Source organism: Macrobrachium nipponense, chromosome 23 (assembly GCF_015104395.2).
Source record: "Macrobrachium nipponense isolate FS-2020 chromosome 23, ASM1510439v2, whole genome shotgun sequence".
Classification (NCBI taxonomy): Eukaryota; Metazoa; Arthropoda; class Malacostraca; order Decapoda; family Palaemonidae; genus Macrobrachium; species Macrobrachium nipponense.
In genome coordinates, this window is record NC_061090.1 from 63,792,382 (window position 1) to 63,817,433 (window position 25,052).

The window sequence follows — 25,052 nt, forward strand, 5'->3', positions numbered from 1 at the left end:
CTTCAAAGCTGAAATACAGAGAGCTGATTAATAATTATTCATGAAAAATCACTTATTATAACGACTAACTGAAAAACACTACAGTATTATCACATTTAAAATGTCAACTCTTTTAAGAAATATAAAAACACCATGACACGAAAAGAATGACCTACTCAGACGGGAGTTGAAATTAAACTGTTGAAACAAGAAAAAAAGCAAAAATACAAGCCAAATAAAGAAAAACACACACACAAAACAGGGTAACGACAAGGCCTATAAATAGGGCATCAAGCAGTAAACAGTTGAGTAGAAGATGTTTGGGTGTATAATGATGGAACAGCTAATTTTATCACTATGGACTCTAAGGTTGTTATATATATTGTTCAAGATTTTAAGCCAGAACCAAGGAAACTAAAATCTTTACCAAGTTTAATGCGACTTCGTCTATGTGCAAGTTGCCCCTTCCAAGTGAAAACACCCATTCTCTTGAAAAAGATATCTCTTCGCCCATTGGTTGTTGGAATTACCCCCTACAGAGCCAACACTTCAAAAGGACTGGGACCTAGCGCCTCACTCTCAGAAGAACACCAGGCCTAGGAGAGGTCAGATCACCTCCTGCACCCGCGAGACACCGCCTTCTCTCCACCCCCGCCTTTGTCTGCTTTCCCATGCTCTCTGGGAAGCAAGTATATTTTTAAAGTCCATAGTGCAGGGAGACATCAAGGAAAGACCACCAGCCCCCAATATCCAGGTACTGTAAGGGGAGTTCCATTTCAGCCAGGGAATTGGTTTTACCTTTGTCTGTATTTCATTTCCTTTTACAAGACGACTTGTGTAGTTTCTCATTCCCCCATCTGGGCTCAATTCTGTAATTGCTCCCCTGTGATATTAGTAACATCCCCCTAGTGAATTCAAGCCACGAAATAGTTTTCTTTGTGTAAATTTCCCATTCATTTCATTCCCCCCATGAGTGGCCTTTTTAATTGAAAGAAAGAAGTGTGTAACGTTCGCCCTTGTGTGGTGCCCCCCACCCTTATGCCTGTGTCCTCTATTTGCAGACAAACGCTGTGCCTGATTGTGGTAGGAGTTGGAAATCCTTGAAACAAGCTTGCATTTTGATCCGTTGTGCAAAATCTCTGAACGCTGTGACTGGATTGCTCCAGCCGCGTGTCCCAGTTGATCAATAAAGCGATCCCCCCCTTTTTTTAGTCTCCTGGACCTCTGTAAATTCCTGTAAATACAGTGCTTTTAAAACTAGAGTCCAGCTTTTATGTAACTTCCTCCCTCCTCAGTAATATCGGCCTTATGCCTGAGTACTTTAGTTTTTTCTCTTTGTTCTGATCCCTCGTCCTCCAGTCAAGGCCAAATTTTCAAGTGTTAATTATATATTTCCTAGGAGTGATCGAGGTTGGATACAGAATAATTATATATATATGTATATATATATATATATATATATATATATATATATATAATTCCCTCCAGCTTTTGATGATTCTGGCACATACACCTGCACCACACAGAGTGGACATTGTTATTTGGACCATCTCTAACAAGCATACTTTTCATATAAATATACAAAACATAGTTTTCTAACATCTTACTGAACAACTATTTCCTTTAAACTGCATGTCTATAGGAAATTAATATTTATTAAATCAAGTTCCTCAAACATCACAGAAATAAAAAACAATAATTTATTCTCAGATCGGTGCTAGGGGAGCTATGCAAATAAAAAATGCTAATCCATCTAATAGATTCACCTTTGAAAATTACCTGGTGGCATTAATGAGATGGTGAAGAGCATACTGAGCATTACCCAGAAGGTCAAAGAAAAAGCTTAACGGAATACCAAAAGCCAATGAGGCTTAGTATCAAGAAAAACTAGGAACACGAGATGGTTAAACAGGAGACGCACAAGGTTAAAAATATGGGTGTTGCATATTACAACCCAAGACCTGTGTGTAAATGAAGAATAAGAACGAGCCGAAGTTCAAGCAAAAGGCATCAAAAGCTACATTAGTGGAGGAACTGAGGGAGGTAACTGCTTCCATGATTTGTGAGCATATTGACATTGCCGAGTTGGAGGAAACATCAATGGTGGAAAGGTGAAGTTGACAGATGAAGCTGATCTACATGATGTGTGTGAAAAACTTACTGTTGTTAAATGCAAAGGAAGAGACACCATAATTTACCAGTTAGTGGAGGTTATGTAGTCAAAGAAAAGGTGACTGTGCTATGAAATATAGGTTATCCATCACAATTTGGTAAATAAGGACCAATTGACTGATAAGAAATGGGTCTGTACACTTGCTAATAAGAGTATCCATTGCAAACTCACCTTACTATGTATGGCTAGACACAGGGGCGTGCAAAGACTTTCAAAAGGGCAGGGGTTCAAGTGGTAAAAAGGGCACTCCATTAGTTTTTAAAATAAGATTTGCCATGTTTTATATGCTACAATAACTATTATTAATAATATATGATATATGTAAAGAGAAGAAATGTTAAAAGGATAATGTGAGTTTTGAAATCCATTAACCTCAATGCATTTTATTACAGAAACCAAATTGATCAACATTAATTCCTTTAACATGACCTGCTTCCATTGTACGATTTTCAAGATATTTATTAATAATAAAACCCTAACCCTACTGAAAAACAAAAAAAGATTGTTTTCTTAATCATCAAAACCTAAATACAACTTTAGTGAAAAATGTGGATTCTACAGCCTAATAAACGTCAAAGATCATAGTAGCATTCTCCTGTTAGGCATGTTTGAAATTATTTATGACTTCTGTAGCCGTAGCAATTGTGACGTCTTTCTCAATGCTTAGGACTTAGCTCCACATTTGCTGTTGTAACAGGAAGATTTAAGTAATTTTAAGCAACTAGAACATAATTGGGAAGACAAGATAAACATCGTTCTCCTTGATGAATATGAGGGTGTACCTCAGATCATGTTTTGGCGGAGAGTAGGATGAGTAAAACACCCTAATTTCTGTCAAAAGTTTCTTTTCCTCTTCTTTGAAGCCGTAGAATTTGCAGAGCATATGGAGATCTTGAACTAGAGCACGTGCTGTTAAGTCTGCACCTGCCTTCCAGTTCATTGGCATAATTTGCAACATTTGGTCCTTAGAACCAGTGGCCCAAATTGTTGAATCTTGGGAAATGCCGAGCGGCTATGGTATTCAGAGTTATCTTGTTAGGACACTAGCAAATCCCTGCACGCCTGCCACAAAATGAGGGTATAGAAGTTTAGATTACCGACGCCCAGGCGGCCTGATTTCAAGTTTAGATTCATCTCTGTTACCCATCTGGAATTGTAGATACAATCTTGCATTATTTTATCTGGGGAAAATGATCTGACTGTGAACTCTGCGAAAGAGGTTTGGGATAGACTAAAAGGGTTCATAGGGAGGATAGGCAGATTGCTACCGCTGTAGCCACATGTAACGCCGAGTTTAGGAAATATCCGACACCGAATCTGTTCCACATATAGATTAAACTGCCAACTATTTTTCTATGCAATCTAACATCAGCTAGTTCAGCATCTTCATCAGCAAACTTATTTATACAAACTTCACATGGGGTTGACCTTGGTTACAATCTTGCATCTTGGATTTTGATAACATATTTTCCACGTAGGTACTTTAACTGATTCATTTTAATTGAATCATCATCACGTATAAACTTTATACCTAGTAAACGTGAAATTTCTCCTAAATTCTTGATTTGAAATCTATGAATCAAGCATTTCTTTATATCAACAAGAGTAGACACAGAATCTGAAGCAATCACAATATCATCAACCCAGATAATGATAATAATTTCATCTCCACTGACTTGTATAGACACAAGGATCAGCAAATGACTGAGAAAAATTCTGTTCAATCAGATAGGAATACAGTAAACTATACCAATTTCGACCACTTGTTTAAGCCATAATATGACTTTTTCAACTTTCCTACTAATTTTTCATTATTTTTAAAATTAACCACAAAACCTTCTGGTTGAGCTACATACAGTTCACAATCACTTGGTGCATTCAAAAATGTAGTTTTAACATCCATTTGGTGAACATATAAATCATATTGAACAGCTAATTGCAATAAAGTGCAGATAGATGAGATGCGTGCTGTAGGAGAGAAGGTCTCATGATAATCAATATCAGGTAACTGAGAATAGCCTTTTGCAACAAAACGAGCCTTACACTTCTCCTTATACCATCTGAATCAAGTTTAACACTGAAAACCCAGCGACCCCCCCCCCCCCCCCCCCCCCCCCCCCCGTTGGCTTCCAACCTTCTGGTAAGGGCACTAATTCAAAAGTATCATTCTCCCTTAAAGTAGTCATCTCATCTTCCATTCCTTTTTGCCAAAGAGGAAAACTTTTGGAAGTTACAGCTTCTTGGTAAATCTTAGGTATATCAGTGAATGTACAACAATAATCAGCTGTGTCATCTATTACATCATCATATTATCACCAACTTTAAAATCATTTAGAGACCTAGGTTTACTGTGTTTTCTACTTGGATACGTATCAGAATTTGTTTCTGCTATTTCATTAACACTCTCTTCTACAAACATAGGTAAATTATTTTGATCATTAGCATCTTCATTATCATTATCACTGTTATTTTCATCATTTTCATCGAGCACTACAGGCTCAGGTGTTTCTCTCAAAATTGCATCGTCATATCAACCGGCTCACTTACTTCTTCAATATTACTGGTAAATCTTACACATCTCACTTTTTGAATTTCATCATATTCAGAAAATAAACAAGATAAGATGGACTACCCAACAAAAATTCCTTTCTTACTTCTGGCATCTAGTTTCTTTTTATTCTGCGCATAAGCGTAACATACTGTACCAAAGATATGCATATTACTTATATTTGGTTTCTGACCAGTAAACACTTCAAAAGGAGTTTTCTTAAGTCTGTTATTATAACATCTGTTACGAATATAAACAGTAAACATTACAGCATATGTCCACAAATATGTTGGTAATTTAGACTCTACCAACATACATCTGAGCATTTCAAAAATTAAACACCCAGCTGTCAATAGTTCCATTTTTATGTGGCGAATAAGGTGCTGATTTTTCATGCTTAATTGAATGCTTTATGAGAAGAGACTCAAATGCTTTAGAAATTAATTCCAGACTGACTCTTTGAATGATCAACAGATTTTACAGTGTCATTTCTTTTTCTACAGCACTTTGTGTCATGAGAAAAACTTTTACAATTTTCAGAATACTTCTTTCTTTAAAAACCAATTAATAGCTTTATGTCCTGGTTTACCACATTTAAAACAAGTCAGGCTACTTATTGAACATTCTGCTTATCTTTTAATCTTCCACTCTTTGATTCTCTAGATTTAGAATCAATTTTCATAACAGCATCATCCTTATTGGTACTTTCACTAAGCCTACATGCCTTTTCTGTTTCTTCAAAACTTTGCAAGGCTATCTTGAATTCACTGAAAGTCAATTGTTTATCCTTCTGGGTAGTAAAGGGCTTGAATTCAGGTGGTAGTCCTTTTAAAATCATAGCAATCAATAGGCTATCACTGATTACTTCTCCTGCTATTTTTAAAGACGTAGCTGCCGTTTCGGCCCTTATATAATCTGCGACTCCCTCATCCATAGCCTCCCTCAAGGAGGTTAGTTCAGTATACAGGGAAATAATCCTGTATACAGTCATAACCATTGTTATGACTGACTGGAGTAAAGAGGGGATGGGCTTTGTTGTATTACAGCAATATTGTTCTTGCATTTATCATGATGTACCTTTCTCTTGTCAGGGGTGTTGGAAGCTAGCCCTATGTGGCAGCAGGCACCTTTCAAAAGAGGAATTGAACTATGTCCCTATCGAGGAGGAGGCGTCGCCTGTGGTCTGGTGTCTGAAAAAAGCTCGTCTCTTTTTGCTGGGCTGCCCTACCCTACTTCTAGTAACAGACCATCGCCCGTTGGTTAAGTTGTTTGGCGATCGGGGGTTGAAGCACATTGAGAATCCTAGACTGTTCCATTTGAAAGAAAAAACCCTTCAATTATGCAGTGGAAATCGTGCAGGTAAAGAAATACTCCACTGATACCTTTCCCGGTACCCGAATCTAAAGCGAGATAGAAATGAAGGAACAGAAAGAGTATTTGCAGGATAACGTGGCAGGTAAAAGAAATACTGCCACTGATACCTTGTCCCTGTACCCGAGTCTAAAGGCATCAGCAAGCGAGATAGATATGAAGGAAGCAGAAGAGGTATGCAGGATAACGTCTGCTGCAATGATGCGTCATTTCGTGACATGGATAGTGACCTCTAGTAATCGACAGTGAAGATGTTGAGAAAATTGCTAGCAAAGATGATGATTATCAGTTGTTATTGAAAAGGGTAAGAGATGACAACTGGCCAGAAAGTATGAGTATGATTGAGCCTGCATTAAAATCATATTTTCAGGTAAGGGAACGGCTTTGATATATCAATGGACTGATCACTTATGCTTTCGATGAGGGGCACAGAGTTTGATAGTGTGGCAAGCTCTGAGGGAAACTGTGGCACCTAACCTATAGTCTAGGCCACAAAAGCGCTGATTCAATGTCACGTAGGGCATGGCTATCGGTGTATTGGCCTGGGATGGAGGCACATGTAATGTTTCAGAGGTCTAAATTTACGACGTGCAATGAGAATTCGCCATCCCAACAACGAGAACCATTCATTCCCACCCAACCACTACTAGTGTATCCATCTCAGAAAACAGTAACAGATTTCTTTCAGTTAGATAGTGCTCTTAGGCATATGCTGACAGTTTAACTGGGTGGCTGGAACTGCCGTACTTTACCAACGGTGTGACTTCATCAAAGATCATCCCTGTATAGCAGAGGTTGTTCTGCCGTTGGGGTACCCCTGAGGAGATATCCACTGATGGGAGGGGGTGGGGGGGAAAGAACTTAGCCAGTACTGGGATGTAAGACTTTCATAAGTGATGGGGACACAATATCCCCAATCGAATGGGCAAGCTGAGGCAGCCATGCGCTCTGCTAAGAGTATGATAAGGGACAATGTTATGGGTGATGGTAGCCTGGACACCGATGCCACAGCAAAAGCCCTCATGCAATACAGAAATACTCCCCTAAGAGATATAGACAAGTCCCCTACACAATTAACATTGGGGAGGCAGTTATGGGACTCTATCCCAATGGCAAATAAACTCTTACTTTTGGATAATCGTTGGATGACGACAATACAAGAGAGAGAAAGGGCTATGGTCAAAACTTCGCAGAAAGAGAAGAAATTATATGACCTGCATGCACGGCAGTTGCCATTCCTACGTGTAGGAAACCAAGTCCTTGTACAGGATGTAGTCAGTAAGAAGTGGGATTGATCGAGGGTGGTAATAGAAAGACTCCCATATATACAGTATTTAACCAAAATTGGTGGGACTGGCAGAATGTCGAGGAGAAATCGCCGCCACTTGAAATACATAACAGGGAAGACCAAGTGTCCTACTATAGAACCAGCTGGGGCAGTGCCATGTACCCAGGACCAGGACCGCACCCCTTGGTAGGCATAGTTCAAGGCCGACTAATTGCCCAACTTGGATGAAGGACTATGAAGGTGGAAAATAGGCTGCATTCTGTTTTTTGAACTATTATTATGCCTTGCTTCGATTAACCATTCTTTGCTGAATTTTGTTTTTTCCTTCAGTTTGCTTGTTCTTAATTGTGATTTCCTTTGTTTTCTCTGATTTTGAATTTTGTGTATAACTGTATTTTGCGGTAAAGCATAGCTTTGGGGGTTGGGGAGGGAATGTAGGATAAACATGAACCATGTTAATGATATCAGTAATACTACTGAATCGAATTTATGTCTGTGGTTAGCAACACATTACCTAACTCTGTCACCGGCAAGATTTGGGTGCAAATGCCAGTTGCCCTTTACCCACCTTAGGATTAAGACGCCTCTGTAATAAACCATCAACACAGGAATAGTGCTTCTTACATACCCTGCCCATAGAGTATCGTATAGTCTAAAAGTTTCACACAAAAAACTTATTAGTGCAACATTTCACCTATTCGATTTCTCCAATATTGATATTCACATAAACTATATTTCATATGCCCATAATTGTGTTCATTTCAAAATGTAAAAAAGGCAATTATCCCCATGTTTACATCAGTAAATTGTCACTTCGACCAGTTTGTGTGACGACACAGATTATGGTATGTTACATGAAAATACAATGGACCTGCACATGGGATTACCTGTTGTTTCTATATCAGGTGCCAGTACATTCTGATGACATTCGGAAGACAGCCATCATTATGCCGTTCAGAACATACACCTTCAACTATTCTACCTTTGGCTTCAGGAACGCACAGGCCACATTCCAGAGACTGATGGACAGCATCCTGGGGGACCTCCCTTTCTGTGTCTGCTACATGGATAATATCCCGATCTTCTGCAGATCCTCAGAAGAGCACCCAGGACACACCCGGGCCGTGCTGAAACACCTTCAGGAAAATGGTTTGATCGTCAGATTCAACAAGTGTTCCTTTGGCATAGAGAATGTGACTTCCTGGGACACGACGTCTCCCTGACGGATGTCCGGCCCATGGCCTCCAAGGTAGAGGCAGTAAACAACTTCCCTACACCGAAGATGATCAAGTCCCTGCAGGAGTTCCTTGGCATGTTCAACTACTACTGATGATTCGTGCCGAATATCCCCTGCACCATGTACCCCCTGACCAATGTGCAGAAGGGGAAACTGAAGATGCTGACATGGGAAACGCCGCAGTAGAGGGCACTCGAACAGACGAGGGCAGCCCTTGCCAGAGCCACCACCCTAGCCTACCAGGACCCCACTGCCCCCCTGAGACTTACCACCAATAAACACTTCTCTGTGACTCCAGCACAGGCCGCCCCGCCCCCTGATACCCGCATCACGAAGGAAGTAGGTATTCAACATCATCCACGGTCTCTCCCATCCATCGGGGCATACAACAATGCGCCTGATGACTGAAAAGTTTGTGTGGCATGGGATAAAAAAAGGCTATGTGGAGATGAGCAAAGAACTGCATACCATGCCAGACAAGCAAGATCACCTGGCACACAGAATCAGCCATCAGAGACTTCCCTCAACTATGAAGACAGTTCGGGCACATTCATGTGGACGTTGTAGAGTTCTGCTGCAATCGGGGGCCACCAGATACCTCCTAACAGTCATAGACAAGTCTACGAGATGGCCGGAAGCAATACCGGTGGCAGAAGCATCTACAAGCCCCTGCATAGAAGCTCTACTATCAAGTTGGATAAGGCGTTTCAGTGTGCCGGGCAACATCACTACAGATAGGGGTTTGGCATTCCTGTCAGAACTCAGGGTCTCCCTGGCACGAGTGATGGCGACAACACTCCACAGCACGATGGCATATAACCCTGTGGTCAACAGAATGGTGGAAAGGGCCCACCTTTTGTTAAAAGCGGCACTGATGGCACGGTGTACCGATGAAAATTGGAAGATGCAGTTACCCTGGGTCCTGCTAGGACTTCGAACAGCACCAAAAGCAAACGGCAATGAAAGCCTAGAATTCTGCATACGAATCTTCCTGAGGGACGATGCTTGCCGCCTGCCGCCCACCACTGTCCAGACCATACAGAGGCCTATACCATATCATCACAAAAAACTCCAAGGTCTACCTCATCGACATCCACGGGCGGGAAAACAGGTTATCCATCGACAGATTAAAGCCAGCTTTCCTGATGAATAATGAAACCTGGAAAGAGGTCGGCAGACGTCCGATAATTCCTCCACAAAACAAGACCTCAAGTGAAGGAACCGACATCCCATGATGTGGTTGAGGTCATCCTAGGGGTCAGAGGAAAGACGACGTCCTGGCAGGCCCGACGGATGACCCAACAGTCGAGATCACCCCACAACCACAAATATCAAGAACTCAGGGATGGCTCCTGATACCAGCAAGATATCATGATTAACTGCGCAAATCTTCCCATTATTCATGATAATTAAGCATTATTTAATTATTCATTATTGGTCACTAATAATTGTCTTGGGGGGGGAGTACTTGTAAAACCCTTCTTTACCCACTGATCACAATCTTGTATCTCATCTAGATTGTAAAGACCTGTGTCAAGGCCTTTGTTACTTTTCACCGATATATAATTTATCAATGTATGTCCATTATGTCCCTTGTTATTACCATTTTATTGACTGCTAAGAAACACAAATTCTCTATCCGTGTGCGAGTCACAGGCCCCAGGGGCTTGGGCAGTCCATTTCTGTCCGCTCACTGCTATGTATATCGCATGCCCAGGTAAGAAATCAATATGGGCTGCTCTATGAGCAAGAGCCTGTACTGGCATAAGGCCAGCTTAATCTCAAACAACAACAACATAATAAATCATCAGTATACCCAGTTCTGTTTCATTGAGACCTCACAAGTGAATGTTTACTGTTTGAGGTACAGTGAGTATTTAGTGAGTTTAGTGTTTTACGAGTGTTTAGTGCATAGTGGGAGTTGGGTATTCAGCGAGTGTTTAGTGTCATTGAGTGTGAGTGTGCGTTAAGTGCATGTGTTTAGTGAGTGTATGGAAGTGTGAGTGTAAGTACATTGTGAATGTTATTCTTTAGTGATTGTACATTAGTGTTTAGTTAGTGCTTAGTGACTGTATGCAAAGAGAGTCCTGTAATTTACAGGAATCATTTATGCTTGACACTGCTTAGATCCAAGAGCAGCTGCTTAGGCCTTGACCACAATGGCTGGAGTTCTTAGGCCAACCTGTTTAGTAAGGTAAATTTACTATGTGAAACTGGGTCTAGTATAATGATAATATAAGCAACATTAATAATAACAATATTAGAATAATATTGATAGTAATGATGATAATAAGATAATAGTAAAAAAGATAAAAATAATCGTAGTAAAAATAATAATAATACTAGTAATAAAGTACTATGAGCTGGACAGAGACCTTTCAATATGGCTGCCCAAAGTCACACTCTCAGCAGGAAGATCGCCACACCAGTGACTGACGCTCTAAGGTTTTAAGGTGTGAAAGGAGTTAGGTGGTATGGTGTAGGCCTCTAGACCAGTGTTCTTAAAGTGTCATCTGCAGACCCCCATGGATCTGTGGAATGTTCCAAGGGGTCCGCAGGTTAATTTGGCAGTCGGTATCAGATAAATTTTAGGCCAATACGAGGCTCAAAAACATTTGTGGCCAAAACGTCCTAAATTCTTATTTTTGTACCACCAAATCTTCTTGACTTCTGACAATGGCACTCATCAGATAAGGATGGGTGCAATTTAACAACTTTGTAAAAGGCAGTGGTATTTATGAACAGGCAACAATATACTGACTGGAAGTCTGAAGGGCCTAGTAAGCAGAGTACAATGCATTGTACCACTTGTAAAGGCAACATACTGCTGCACTGTTACATTCATCGCCAACAACTATAGTAGATTCACATCAACCGTGCATCTGATTTCTAGGCCAGTCCCTTACAATGCTCATGATTGGCTGTTGAAATTCTCAGTCTCTCTCAAGAGAGACTGGGAGTTTCCAGCCCTGTGATTGGCTTATCAACAGGAGCGTCATAAGGGACTGGCCTAGACATCAGATGTACGGTCGATGTGAATCTACTGTTGCATGCTGTGAAACGTATGCCTACCTGTCTTAAAACAGTTCTGGATGAGGCAGTGAAAGTTGTCAATTTTATCAAATGTAAAGCACTGAACACCCGCTTATTTACAGCTCTGTGTGAAGGGAGGGAAAGTGAACACACAAAACTCCTCTACCATACAGAGGTTCGCGGGCTGACACAGGGAAAGTTCTTTCCCGTCTCTTTGAACTTCGGGACGAAGTGTAAATTTTCTTACACGAATGTCATGACCATTAAAATCGAATGCACGACACCCAATGGCTCATAAAACTGGCATACCTGTCTGATATTTTCAGCACACTGAACAGATTGAATCTAGCTTTGCAAGGGAAAGCTACTACCATCTTTAAGGTGGTATGGCCACTGTGACCGCAAAGCTTTTGAGTCTTTTCCCTCCTTAGCAGACTTCCTTCTTACTGCCAAAGTAGAGCTAGATGGTGACACAACACAAGCTTTCAAAGCCCATCTGCAAGACCTTCACTCAGAGTTGGGAAAATATTTTGAAGAACCAAACCCAAGCTTTTAAATCCATTTGTTGCAGATAAAAAAAAAGCATAGAAAAGATCAGTGTCAATCCATCATCAAAGTAGGTTGATACTCTTGTCGAGATTGTAACAAATTGGTCACTTAAGACTATTCATGGAAAGAGGTTTGGCTGATTTTTGGGTTAAAGTCCAGCCAGAGTACCCTGGACTTGCAGCTATTGTTCTGAGGCACTTCATGCCACTCCCAACAACATATAACTGTAACACTGGATTTTCTACACTGCAGGGACGTGCAGAGAACTTTTTCAGGGCAGGTGCTCAAGTAAAAAAAAAAAGGGCAAAACTATAGAAATGAATGAGGCTAAATATATACCGGCTTAATATTCTTTCAAATGTATTTAAACTAGCCATTAATAATTCAAGAAACATCGAAAACCAAATATCAAGTGCAGCTCAAGAACTTAATTGGACACATTATGCAACAAATGAAATGAAACACAAGCTGTATGTGTCTCATTCAGTAGGTTAATGGCCACCTACAATGAATCATACCGGTACCTGTACCGTTCGGTGTTCCAGTCCACATTACTGTGGCCCCGTTCCTATTTTCCTCTCCATATCTATTAATTTACTCGGCTCACTTGGTCCACTGTCTTTCTCCCTCTTTTTGTTATTACACTTTTTATAACTAAAAAAGGAGTCAAGCCTTAATGCAGAGGCAATACCAGTTCAAAATAACTAGGGAAAGCGTTACCTGGCCTGTTGTCAGTCTAGCTCAGCTGAGCTTGCCTTGGCCTCAGTGTTGACCAGACAGTTGAGGACATTATAGTCAGCTGATCTTGGGTGACCCAGTGTTGCCAAGATATAATACCCATTTCTACAAGCTCCTGTTTATTATTATTATTATTATTATTTTTTTTTTTTTTGCTCTATCACAGTCCTCCAATTCGACTGGGTGGTATTTATAGTGTGGGGTTCCGGGTTGCATCCTGCCTCCTTAGGAGTCCATCACTTTTCTTACTATGTGTGCCGTTTCTAGGATCACACTCTTCTGCATGAGTCCTGGAGCTACTTCAGCCTCTAGTTTTTCTAGATTCCTTTTCAGGGATCTTGGGATCGTGCCTAGTGCTCCTATGATTATGGGTACGATTTCCACTGGCATATCCCATATCCTTCTTATTTCTATTTTCAGATCTTGATACTTATCCATTTTTTCCCTCTCTTTCTCTTCAACTCTGGTGTCCCATGGTATTGCGACATCAATGAGTGATACTTTCTTCTTGACTTTGTCAATCAACGTCACGTCTGGTCTGTTTGCACGTATCACCCTATCCGTTCTGATACCATAGTCCCAGAGGATCTTTGCCTGATCGTTTTCTATCACTCCTTCAGGTTGGTGCTCGTACCACTTATTACTGCAAGGTAGCTGATGTTTCTTGCACAGGCTCCAGTGGAGGGCTTTTGCCACTGAATCATGCCTCTTTTTGTACTGGTTCTGTGCAAGTGCCGGGCATTCACTTGCTATGTGGTTTATGGTTTCATTTTTCGTATTGCACTTCCTACATATGGGAGAGATGTTATTTCCGTCTATCGTACTTTGAACTATCTGGTTCTTAGGCCTGATACTTGTGCCGCTGTTATCATTCCTTCAGTTTCCTTCTTTAGCTCTCCCCTCTGTAGCCATTGCCAATTGTCATCGCTGGCTAGTTCTTTAGTCTGTCTCATGTATTGTCCGTGCATTGGTTTGTTGTGCCAGTCCTCTGTTCTTTCTGTCTTTCTCCTGTCTCTGTATATTTCTGGGTCTTCGTCTACTTTTATTAGTCCTTCTTCCCATGCACTCTTTAGCCACTCGTCTTCACTGGTTTTCAGATATTGCCCCAGTGCTCTGTTTTTATTATTATTATTGCACTTCCTACATATGGGAGAGATGTTATTTCCGTCTATCGTTCTTTGAATATATCTGGTTCTTAGGGCCTGATCTTGTGCCGCTGTTATCATTCCTTCAGTTTCCTTCTTGAGCTCTCCCCTCTGTAGCCATTGCCATGTGTCATCGCTGGCTAGTTCTTTAGTCTGTCTCATGTATTGTCCGTGCATTGGTTTGTTGTGCTAGTCCTCTGTTCTGTTTGTCATTCTCCTGTCTCTTTATATTTCTGGGTCTTCGTCTACTTTGATTAGTCCTTCTTCCCATGCACTCTTTAGCCACTCGTCTTCACTGGTTTTCAGATATTGCCCCAGTGCTCTGTTCTCGATGTTGACGCAGTCCTCTATACTTAGTAGTCCTCTCCCTCCTTCCTTTCGTGTTATGTATAGTCTGTCCGTATTTGCTCTTGGGTGTAGTGCTTTGTGTATTGTCATATGTTTCCTGTTTTCTGATCTATCTGCGGAGTCTGCCTTCGTCCATTCCACTATTATTATACTATAGTATAATAGTATTATTATTATTATTATTATTATTATTATAATAATAATAATAATAATAATAATAATAATAATAATAATAATAATAATAATAATAATAATACTATTATACTATAGTATAATAATAGTGGAATGGACGAAGGCAGAACTCCGCAGCATAGATCAGAAAACCAGGAAACATATGACAATACACAAAGCACTACACCCAAGAGCAAATACGGACAGACTATACATAACACGAAAGGAAGGAGGGAGAGGACTACTAAGTATATTATTATTATTATAATAATAATAATAATAATAATAATAATAATAATAATAATAATACTATTATACTATAGTATAATAATAGTGGAATGGACGAAGGTCAGAACTCCGCAGCATAGATCATAAACCAGGAAACATATGACAATACACAAAGCACTACACCCAAGAGCAAATACGGACAGACTATACATAACACGAAAGGAAGGAGGGAGAGGACTACTAAGTATAGAGGACTGCGTCAACATCGAGAACAGAGCACTGGGGCAATATCTGAAAACCAGTGAAGACGAGTGGCTAAAGAGTGCATGGGAAGAAGGACTAATCAAAGTAGCGACGAGACCCAGAAATATAAAGAGACAGGAGAATGACAAACAGAACCAGGAGGACTAGCACAACAAACCAATGCACGGACAATACATGAGAACAGACTAAAGAACTAGCCAGCGATGACACATGGCAATGGCTACAGAGGGGAGAGCTCAAGAAGGAAACTGAAGGAATGATAACAGCGGCACAAGATCAGGCCCTAAGAACCAGATATATTCAAAGAACGATAGACGGAAATAACATCTCTCCCATATGTAGGAAGTGCAATACGAAAAATGAAACCATAAACCACATAGCAAGCGAATGCCCGGCACTTGCACAGAACCAGTACAAAAAGAGGCATGATTCAGTGGCAAAAGCCCTCCACTGGAGCCTGTGCAAGAAACATCAGCTACCTTGCAGTAATAAGTGGTACGAGCCAACCAACCGAGGGAGTGATAGAAAACGATCAGGCAAAGATCCTCTGGGACTATGGTATCAGAACGGATAGGGTGATACGTGCAAACAGACCAAACGTGACGTTGATTGACAAAGTCAAGAAGAAAGTATCACTCATTGATGTCGCAATACCATGGGACACCAGAGTTGAAGAGAAAGAGAGGGAAAAAATGGATAAGTATCAAGATCTGAAAATAGAACTAAGAAGGATATGGGATATGCCAGTAGAAATTGTACCCATAATCATAGGAGCACTAGGCACGATCCCAAGATCCCTGAAAAGGAATCTAGAAAAACTAGAGGCTGAAGTAGCTCCAGGACTCATGCAGAAGAGTGTGATCCTAGAAACGGCACACATAGTAAGAAAAGGAAAAGTTATGGACTCCTAAGGATGGCAGGATTGCCAACCCGGAACCCCACACTATAAATACCACCCCAGTCGAATTGGAGGACTGTGATAGAAAAAAAAAAAAAAAAAAAATTATTATTATTATTATTATTATTATTATTATTATTGACACAGATAGGCGGCATAGGCGTTGGGCCTATAATACATCCTTCTCAAAAGGGCACTTTTAATACAGTAGCAAAAGGGGCAGGTGCTTGGGCACCCTATGCACCCCCCCTCTGCACGTCCCTGCTACACTGGTTGTTCTTAAAACTAAGAAGCGCAACTGAATCAGTGTTGAACCAGACATGCGACTGAAGCTCAGCAGATATGACCCGATATTCCAAGAGTAATGATGAATCAGCAAAAATAGTACCATTTGTCGCATTAAGTACAGTTTGAGATGTGACGGAAGAAGCGTTGCTGTTAAGTTCACTAAGATTTGTATGCGAAATTGCAAAATTAATAATGTGAAAGTTATTTTAAGTAAAATGTAAACATTTATGTTGGAGATAAACCATTCATTAATAATTCAGTAGCAATTTTAGTACTATATAATTATTATACCCTGAAAAAAAAAATTTAAACCCAAGAGGGAAATTATCATAAATAGGGGTCCGCTGCATGAGTCATTTCAATAATGGGGGTCTGCTGCGCAAGAAAGTTTACGAAACGCTGTTCTAGACGGTACAGCAAACAGACTCTGCACTAACACTCGGCTGCCAATTCGGTGGTCCGTGGTTCGAATCCCGGCACGGCCAGCGGAATCAGAGGAATTCATTTCTGGTGACAGAAACTCATTTCTCGATACAGTATGGTTCGGATACCACAAAGCTGTAGGTCCCGTTGCTAGGTGACCAATTGGTCCCTGGCCACGTAAAAATACCTAATCCTTCGGGCCAGCCCTAGGAGAGATGTTAATCAGCTCAGTGGTCTGGTAAAACTAAGATGTAGTTAATTTTTCTGCACTAGCAACAGAAATTACATTATATAACTTCAACTCATCACAACCAATGAACCTTCGAAAAATCTTTTGGTATGTATACTACAAAACTATGTAAAAAAAACTTTAGAAAATCATAATTGATATGCTTTTGAACATATATATATAAGTCAAGAGTTAAGCTAGCATCCTTTCAAACAAACATCTTACCGAAATTCTTGAGTATTACGGCAATATTTCTAAACTCTTCTTGAAGATCGTGCAAAAATAAAATGGGGAATTGTAATAAGCTTTGACAGCCTTCAACCGTCGATGCTTTATTGTTGTTGTTTGAAATTAAGCTGGCCTTATGCCAGCACAGGCTCTTGCTCATAGAGCAGCCCACAGAGACTTTATTGTTGTTGTTGTTGTTTGAGATTAAGCTGGCCTTATGCCAGCACGGACTCTTGCTCATAGAGCAGCCCATAGGTCATATTGAGTTATAAGAATGTGAGATGTTTAGGATATGAAACTTTTTTTTTTTTAATGATACATGAATATTACGTGGTGAAGGTGATGTTGATATTGAATGAAAGATTTTATGGGCAAGGTTAGAACCCTTAAACCCTAAGGTACCCTTCAGTTGTAGGGAAAGCTCGATAGCAGTGAGTGTTGGCGAGTATGATAGGCCAGCATGTTGAAAGAATGAAAGACTGAGTTGTAGGCGAAGGTAGCTAGTGAGATGGTTCCTGGTTCCTAGGCGCTCACAATCCACACAAACACAGTTGCGGGCACACAACACTATGAGGCGCAAAGCTTTATTACTTGATTTACTTTTACCCCAACTCTCTTTCATCTCTTCTTCTTTATAAGTGAGGCAGAGCCGTGTTACTTAGCTTTGACATCCATCGCTTTCCAGGTTAAGAATATTCTTAATTTTGAGGGCTATCCTTATGTATTCTCCCAGTTTTCTGTTAGGGGATATCAGTGTCCCTAAATTTATATCCTGATCTGATTTTTGTGGCAATTTGCACGTGAATAAAATGTTCGTAGGTGTCCTCCTCCCCAATCAGCATAGTTCACAGACAACTCGTGAGATTTTGAGGCATAGTCTTCTTCCGGTTCTATTTCTTGTGGGTAGTTGTGTGTGTTGTCTGTTGAGTGTGCTGGAAAGATAGTGATGTGAATGAGGAGCGGGGTGGTGAAGGAAGCTAGAGATGAACGAAGGTTGCTAGTTTGCTGAGAGCTTTTCAGGGTAGGTATTTGCGTTTAGTCTGTCTTGCAAGCGGGAGGTTTGTTGTTTGTCGTATCGTCTTGAGTGTTATGTGAGTTGAGGCAGGATGTGGGGGCTATCATGACAGTTAACACCATGTACCGTCAGTTAGGGCAGTGTTCTGTTCCCACCTAGTGCATGCTTCTTTGCTTGCCGGGAGGATTGTGTAGTTTGTTTTGAAAAGTTCTGGTTCCCAGGGTGCTAGTTCTGTGTACTCAAGGAAAGGGGAGTCTTCTCTTATGGCTGCAGAGAAATTTTGCATGCCTACTCTTCTTAATGTTTCTAAAAGGCTTTATTGTCCGAGCGCGGGGTATATGACAGGTGCGGACAGACATGTAGTATACCTGGGTCAGGTCGACAGAGGTCCGAACGCTGAGGCTGACAATTTGTGTTTATTTACAGACATATAAATGATAATATGCACAGACAAAATGATCATAGCAAGTCGTTGAATGAAAATAACATTGAAAAGACGTTGTCTTTACACCTCCACTTATGAACCATTTACATCCAAGCAGCATCACCTGGCTGCATTTTTTATTTTCTTTTTTATCTTGTAAAGACACAAGAAACTGCTTGGAGGCTTAACAACATCTTGTAAAACATATAAGTTGAGGACTACAAGGGGATTGGTATTATTTATATAGAAGGCTATACTGTGTCTGAAGGGAAATACCAAGAAGGATATTTCAAGGTTGAGCGCAGTGTAACCTGGTTGTCCTTGCAATAAACTGTATTTCCTTTATAATTCCCCATGATATCCTCCACACATTCTTTGTGGATGGCGTGTCATTGTCATTGGCTAGGACTGAAATGGTTATGCATAGTGGAGATAAAACTTCAACTGACAAAAAGTTAAATCAGTTAAATCATTATTGTGCATTTACCGTCTTTAAAGAATACATCCGGACCATGATATACACATACATTAAGGGTGAAAGGACCCTTGTGCACAGAATGCGTATTTTTTAGGCTTAATGTTCGACCACAGAATATGTGTGGATGCTTAGAATATTTTGAAAATACACTGGCGTCTTAGGATGCAGACTATTTGCAGCACATATCTTTCATAAACTTTCCTCGAAAAATATGTTCGCCAGCAACCACATTCAGATTGCAAGTTGAGATTGCAGAAATGTACATATCATACTTGTATCAGATTTGCCTCTGGTGTTTTTAAATACTTTCTAGCCCCAGGAAGTTATTTCTGAGTCTTCACGCAGGTAGTAAGTACACAGTATGTAAATTACATAAATTTCCCAGTTCCCTTTCTTCTAAAACTGCTGACATTATCGCAAACTATTGATTTGCCGTTTCTAGTTCTTCACTAAATTCTAACTCAAGAGAACCTGTAGCCTACAGGTTGTCATTTTTCTTGAAAATCGTCTCCAACTACCGTTAATTCACCTCTTCTTTGTACACACTGTATCCTCATCAGTTTTGTTGTTCGTATATTTTTTTTATCGTCTTGAGATTTATGATACTTTCTATTAAGTACGCTTGCAGCATTTAAAACAAAACTTATTAACTGGACCTCTACAATTTCCAAAGCTTTCAGGTAGTCTCTTAATTTTCTCTGAAAACTGTGAGATGCTTTTTATCTTGAAAATTTCGAATTCCTGCTTATAGAGAATGTATACTTTGCAAGAGCCTGTATAATACAATACCTTGACTGATGACTGATTCATTAATGTCATATAACTAATTTTTGAAAAACAACCTCATAAACAATTATTTCATGTGTGTAATTAAGGAGTCCTCTTGATTACGCATGTTATTTCCAGTAGATTTCTGTGATAATAGTAAAACTTCTAAGGAAAAATCCACGAAATGTGGCCTTAATTAGTTTTTTTTTTTTTTTTTTTTTTTTTTAGAGAGAGAGAGAGAGATACTAGTAGGCACAGTATACTGTTGACTTTTCTTCTTCAGTGGTAGTGGTAAGATGTCTCAGTACTTCCATCGACGTCACGTTACCAGGGAACCAAGACTCTTCTAAAAGCGGCTTTTATGTCAACAGAAAACGCTGTCCGCCTCAGTCTTTCTTTCTTTCTTTCTCCGAGCAGCACCTACATCCTGGCATCTGTATCGTAAGTACCCGGACGTCAACAAACGACTCTCAGCTGATTACCAAAACAGCTGTCGTCTCTGAAATACGTCCATTGTGTATGGGTTATGGGCTGCGGTTGTGGAAAATGGCATGTAATAAATTATTGTAAATTATGCCCTGACTTGCAGCTTAAACAAGTCAGACGATAGAATAGTCTAGAAAATGGCCGACCGCTAAATTTGTGTTTTGTTTTGGCCAACTGAATGTAGACAGCTCTGCTTGTTGTTTGAGATTTCTACCTACCTAGGTAACTGGCCTTATGCCAGCACGGGCTCTTGCTCCTAGAGCAGTCCATAAAGGCTCTGCTTGCATACCCTGCTTGGACCTACCTAGGCTATTCAAACAAATATTAAGGCCTTGGTGTTTTGTTTTACTTTGAACCGTTATCCCATTTTAGACTTGAAATATTACTGCCTAGGCTACTACCTATGGTACCCTAGATCTACCGTTAGTAGTAGGCTATACGTAGTAGCTAGCCAATTTTCCTATGCTTTACCTAATGTGTGCTCTGAACATGTTTGATATCCGTTTGTTTAATTAACCAATAAGACATTTTAGTGATAGCTAGGTAGCCCATAGCTAGCAGGTAGCCAAGCTAGGAACCAACCACAGTAGGAGAGTAGAGGTTTTAGGTTGGGAAGAAAAATTTACTAGGGTAAAAAACCGCATGGTACAGGGGTGGACCATGTACGATCAATGTGTACAACCCCAAAAAAAGTACATTATGACGCGTCCTGACATTGGAGATGGGCATCAGACGCGACTTGTTGTTGGTGTAAAACGGAGCTACCTAAAGATCTCTACTCCGGTGTCAGGACGCGTTATAATGTACTTTTCTTGGGGTTGTACACATTGATCGTACATGGTCCACCCCTGTACCATGCGGTTTTTTACCCTAGCTAGGCTAGGTAGTAGGAATAGGTATATAGGTACCTAGTAGCAAAGGTTACATTACATCCATCAGTACAACTGCAAAATAGCCTACTACCTAGGCTACCTAGTACCTACTGCAGCCTCATTCCCATCAGTTACTGACTAGAATATTTATTGGGTTTTCTGTTAGGTACCTAGGTATACCTCCTTTTATGTTTAGCCTATATAGCCTACCTACATTCATCCCCAATGGCCTGGTACTACCTACTAAACTCATCATCCATGTTACACATAAACTGCTGGTGGTTACCAAACTAGAGGGGCATGGTAGGATAGTAGTCTACAATTTGTTCCGACACGTTATACAAACCTGAGGTCCTTTAACATATAGAATGTAATCAGCGGCAGCTGGAACCGGTCGTAAGCTTTTGAACAAGGAGGTTCGGTAGTTAACTGCTTGTCCGATAGTCAGGTGTCCCGCCCGACTGGAGGTGAAGCTTCACTTTGCTTTCGGCTGCCATCGGAACAAGACGTGCTCTTCGCCGTTTTGCATGCTTGGTTTACTTCTCTACAAAGTCCACCACCACTTTTTCTCTAACCTTGTAGTACTTGTGCGTGTGAAAGCTTGTAAATACTTGGTTTTTTTTCTTTGTTACACCATTATTCGTGGTAAAATGGAAGGCCACGAGCCGGAGAGACCCCCCCACCCCCCCGTCATCCGCAGACTGTGCCCTGGTGTGGAGGGCTGTAGGTGGGGGGCCTTTAGGTCCGTTTACGAAGTAGACCCTCATTCTTTATGTACTCGGTGCCGGGGGCGCGAGTGCTCTCGCACCAAGACGTGATATTTGTGTATCATGGTCGGAGGAGCAGTGGGAGCGATATGAGGGGAGGAAGAAGGCACGTAAGCCGGCCAAAGAGTTGTCGGAGGGCTCTCCAGTGACTACTGGTTACGGACACGTCTTCCTCTTTCCATCCTCCATCTCAGCTTCTGCATATGGCTTCTTCCCCTTCGGGGGGCGTATTGCGGTCCACCTCTTCACTTGATCAGTCTAGTGTAGAGGAGGGGGCGCGGCACCCCACGCTCAGCTATTCCTTCCTCGGGTTCCCGGGCACACTGAGTATTCAGGGGCTCCTGTACCACTGGCTGCACATGGACCCAGGCCGGTGACCCATGGACCAGAAAGACGTCGACGAGGCGGGGTATGCTGCTCCTTCTCATCTGGTCTACACCCAGCACGTGGCCATGGTTACCCCGACAGCTGCAGTACAGGCCCAACTGCCGTGTTTGCCGAGGAGGGAGATGACCCCGCCTCCTGGTTTCGCTGTCCTCGCCCAGCTCTGACTTTCGGTGTCCCAAGATACCCCACTCGATCTGCCGCCGCTAGCTCCTGTGCTGCTGCCCAGTGTTCCTGTTGCTGCCGCTCCCGTACCAGTTCCTGCTGACGTCGCTCCGCCCGTGGTGTTGCTGCTCCCACCGCAGGTCCCTCCGGACAGGTGCAGCTGGGCCCTGTTGCTTCGGCAACTGCCCCAGCTCCGTCCTGGATGGAGTACCTGACGGTGGTCCTGAGGAAGCTGACGAAGAAGAAGAGGAAGGTGTCATCGTCTTCTTCGTCGTCATCGTCTGCAGCCGCCTCTTCCCCTTTGACTTTCAAGGCCCCACAGCCAAGGAAGAAGAAGGTAGCTTTTCCCCCCTAAGAAGTCTTGCTCAGAAACCTCTAAGGGTCTGTCCCACTCCGGTGGGACAGTTGGGACTTCCGCTGGTCCTCCTGTTCCTTCGGGAACAGGGCTCGTCTCTCTTTCCGCAAGGAAGAAGATGGGGACCGGAGGGATACCGGCTAATATCGGTACCTCTTCTCTCGGCGCCAGAGGTTCCGCCTCGGCACCGGGAACCGTCTCGGCTGCTCGTTCGCGAGTGGTACCGAGTGGTACCAAGTGTACGGTCGCCCGCGGGTGACCGTGGCGAGCCGAGGGTGTCCACGGCAGCTTGAGCCTCGCTTTGTTCGCCAGGACCCAGGCACGTAGCAGAAGACCGGTGGCAGTCGCTCAGGCGACTCCCGCCAGACTGGTGATCGCTCTCCCGGCGATCTGCCGGTCCCCAGGGTTGACGCGACGGTCCCACCGGACCGTATGCGGGCCGAGGCGAGGAAGAGGTCCCCTCAGTCACCAGCTGGGTACCGTGACGCACCGTGAGGACAGGCCACGCTCCCACCGCGACAGTGGACTCTGCCAGTCTCCTGACTGTTGCTCCCACCGGGACCGGACGGATAGGCTGACAGGTAGCAGCTCTCTTAACGCTCGGGACCGTCGCTACCATTCTCGGTCCAGCGGTTCTCCTCAGGGAGACCATGCGACTGGGCCTGCAGCTCGATCTTCACCGCGGGTTGGCGATCGCCTGCAGCCCCCCCAGCACACCGGCTCCACTAGTGGGCAGGGGGGGAGCGTCAGGTCTACCTCTCCTATCCCTTCAACCTCCTCGGGCTACACTGGGAAGGGCAAGGCAATTTAGGAGCGATTGCGAGGAGTGCACTTCTCGCGGTCCCTCTACAAGGGCCTACGAACCTAGCACGGTCTTGGGACTGACCAGATCCTACGCCCAAGTAGTTGGAGGAGACCAAGAGGGGTCTGTCGTGGTTCCTTCTGTAGAAGGAGGATGATCTCGGGAGGCATTCTCTCTGGATGGACTTGACGGTCCGTCTCCCCAGAACGCAGTCACTCCCGAGATCCAGAGGTTATCGCGCTGACTCGTCAACACAATGACCTCGGCAAAGGATTGGTGCTCCCGCCCTCCGAGCCTACATCAAGGCTGGAGACGTTCTGAGGTCCTAAGAAGGAACCCAGGACGACGGTGGGTCTGCCCCGATCAGCCTTGGCCGACAGTGTGCTGGGCCAGGTGGACTCTCTCGTCTCCGGACAGGAGAGATCACTTTGGTCTGGCAGGTCGTTCAAGCTACTTCCCCTTCCTCTACCATGGCAGAGGCGGTTCTATGTGCCATCAGAGGACTCACTGCAGCCCAAACAGGTTAACCCGGAGCTAGCTAGGCTAACTTCGGGTGTCTCTTCAACACCTGCTGGCTGAGAACATCTGGTTCTCGCATGGCAGCGTTCCAAGCAGTCTCCTGGCTGGACCTGTGGTCCCTCACAGTGTCCAAGGTCGCGGCCTCCTCAGGAAACATCACTCCCGAAGGGGACCCGGCTTTCAGGAAATTGTGTCAGTCTGGGGGTAGGGCGATCTCCTACCTGGCCCACCAGACGGCCAACCTGGTGCTGAGACGTAGGGATGCAGTTCTCTCTCGAGTTACCAGGGCAGCAGGACGCGAGGCAGCTTTGGGTCTGAGAAACGGACTGGTGCTAGGTTCCTCATCTCTCTTCCCCAGAGAGTGGTGGATGCTGTGGTGGAACAGCGGCACACTGAGGACAATGACAGCCTAGTTCACCAGGCAGTCTCGAAGGCGACTGGGCAGCCTCGAGCCCCTGTGGCTAAGCCTAGGAGCTTGGCTAGCACTTCCTCTGCGGCTAAGACAACGTCCTTGTTGAAGCCGAGAGGAAAGACCCAGCCTTCGACTTCTACTGTAAGGAGTGACCGTCAGCCCTCCTCCCAGTCCTCCTTCTCCCGAGGAGGAACTGGGAAGAAGTCGAAGAAGGGGAAACGCTAGGGACGGCGTTCCCCCTCACCTGCTGCTGAAAGTGGGGGGGGGTGGGTGGGCGGGTGCCTGGCAAGCCATTGGGGCAACTTGGCAGCGCTACGGAGCCGAGACCTGGATAGTGGACGTCCTTTGGGAGGGATATCTACTACCCTTCGAGTCACAGCCACCCCTTACCTCCAACCCGGTCCATCTGCAGACGTACGTCCCCAGTTCTGCCAGGGATGTAGCGCTTCGGCAAGAAGTAGAAGCCA

General features: G+C 43.0%; 1 protein-coding gene across 12 annotated transcripts in view; it reads left to right on the plus strand.

The window, feature by feature from the left end:
• The first annotated feature begins 20,120 nt into the window (after nucleotides 1-20,120).
• Nucleotides 20,121-25,052, plus strand: part of LOC135201365 (cyclin-D-binding Myb-like transcription factor 1) — a 389,369-nt gene continuing 384,437 nt past the window's right edge. For 5 of the 12 annotated variants that reach the window (XM_064230212.1, XM_064230226.1, XM_064230236.1 and 2 more), the window contains exon 1: nucleotides 20,280-20,372. In XM_064230212.1, coding sequence (XP_064086282.1) covers nucleotides 20,343-20,372 — 30 coding nt within the window. In that variant the 5' untranslated portion in view covers nucleotides 20,280-20,342. Of the gene's footprint in view, nucleotides 20,377-25,052 lie in introns of all 12 variants that reach the window. The other 7 variants (XM_064230280.1, XM_064230311.1, XM_064230254.1 and 4 more) reach the window with 5 other exon arrangements.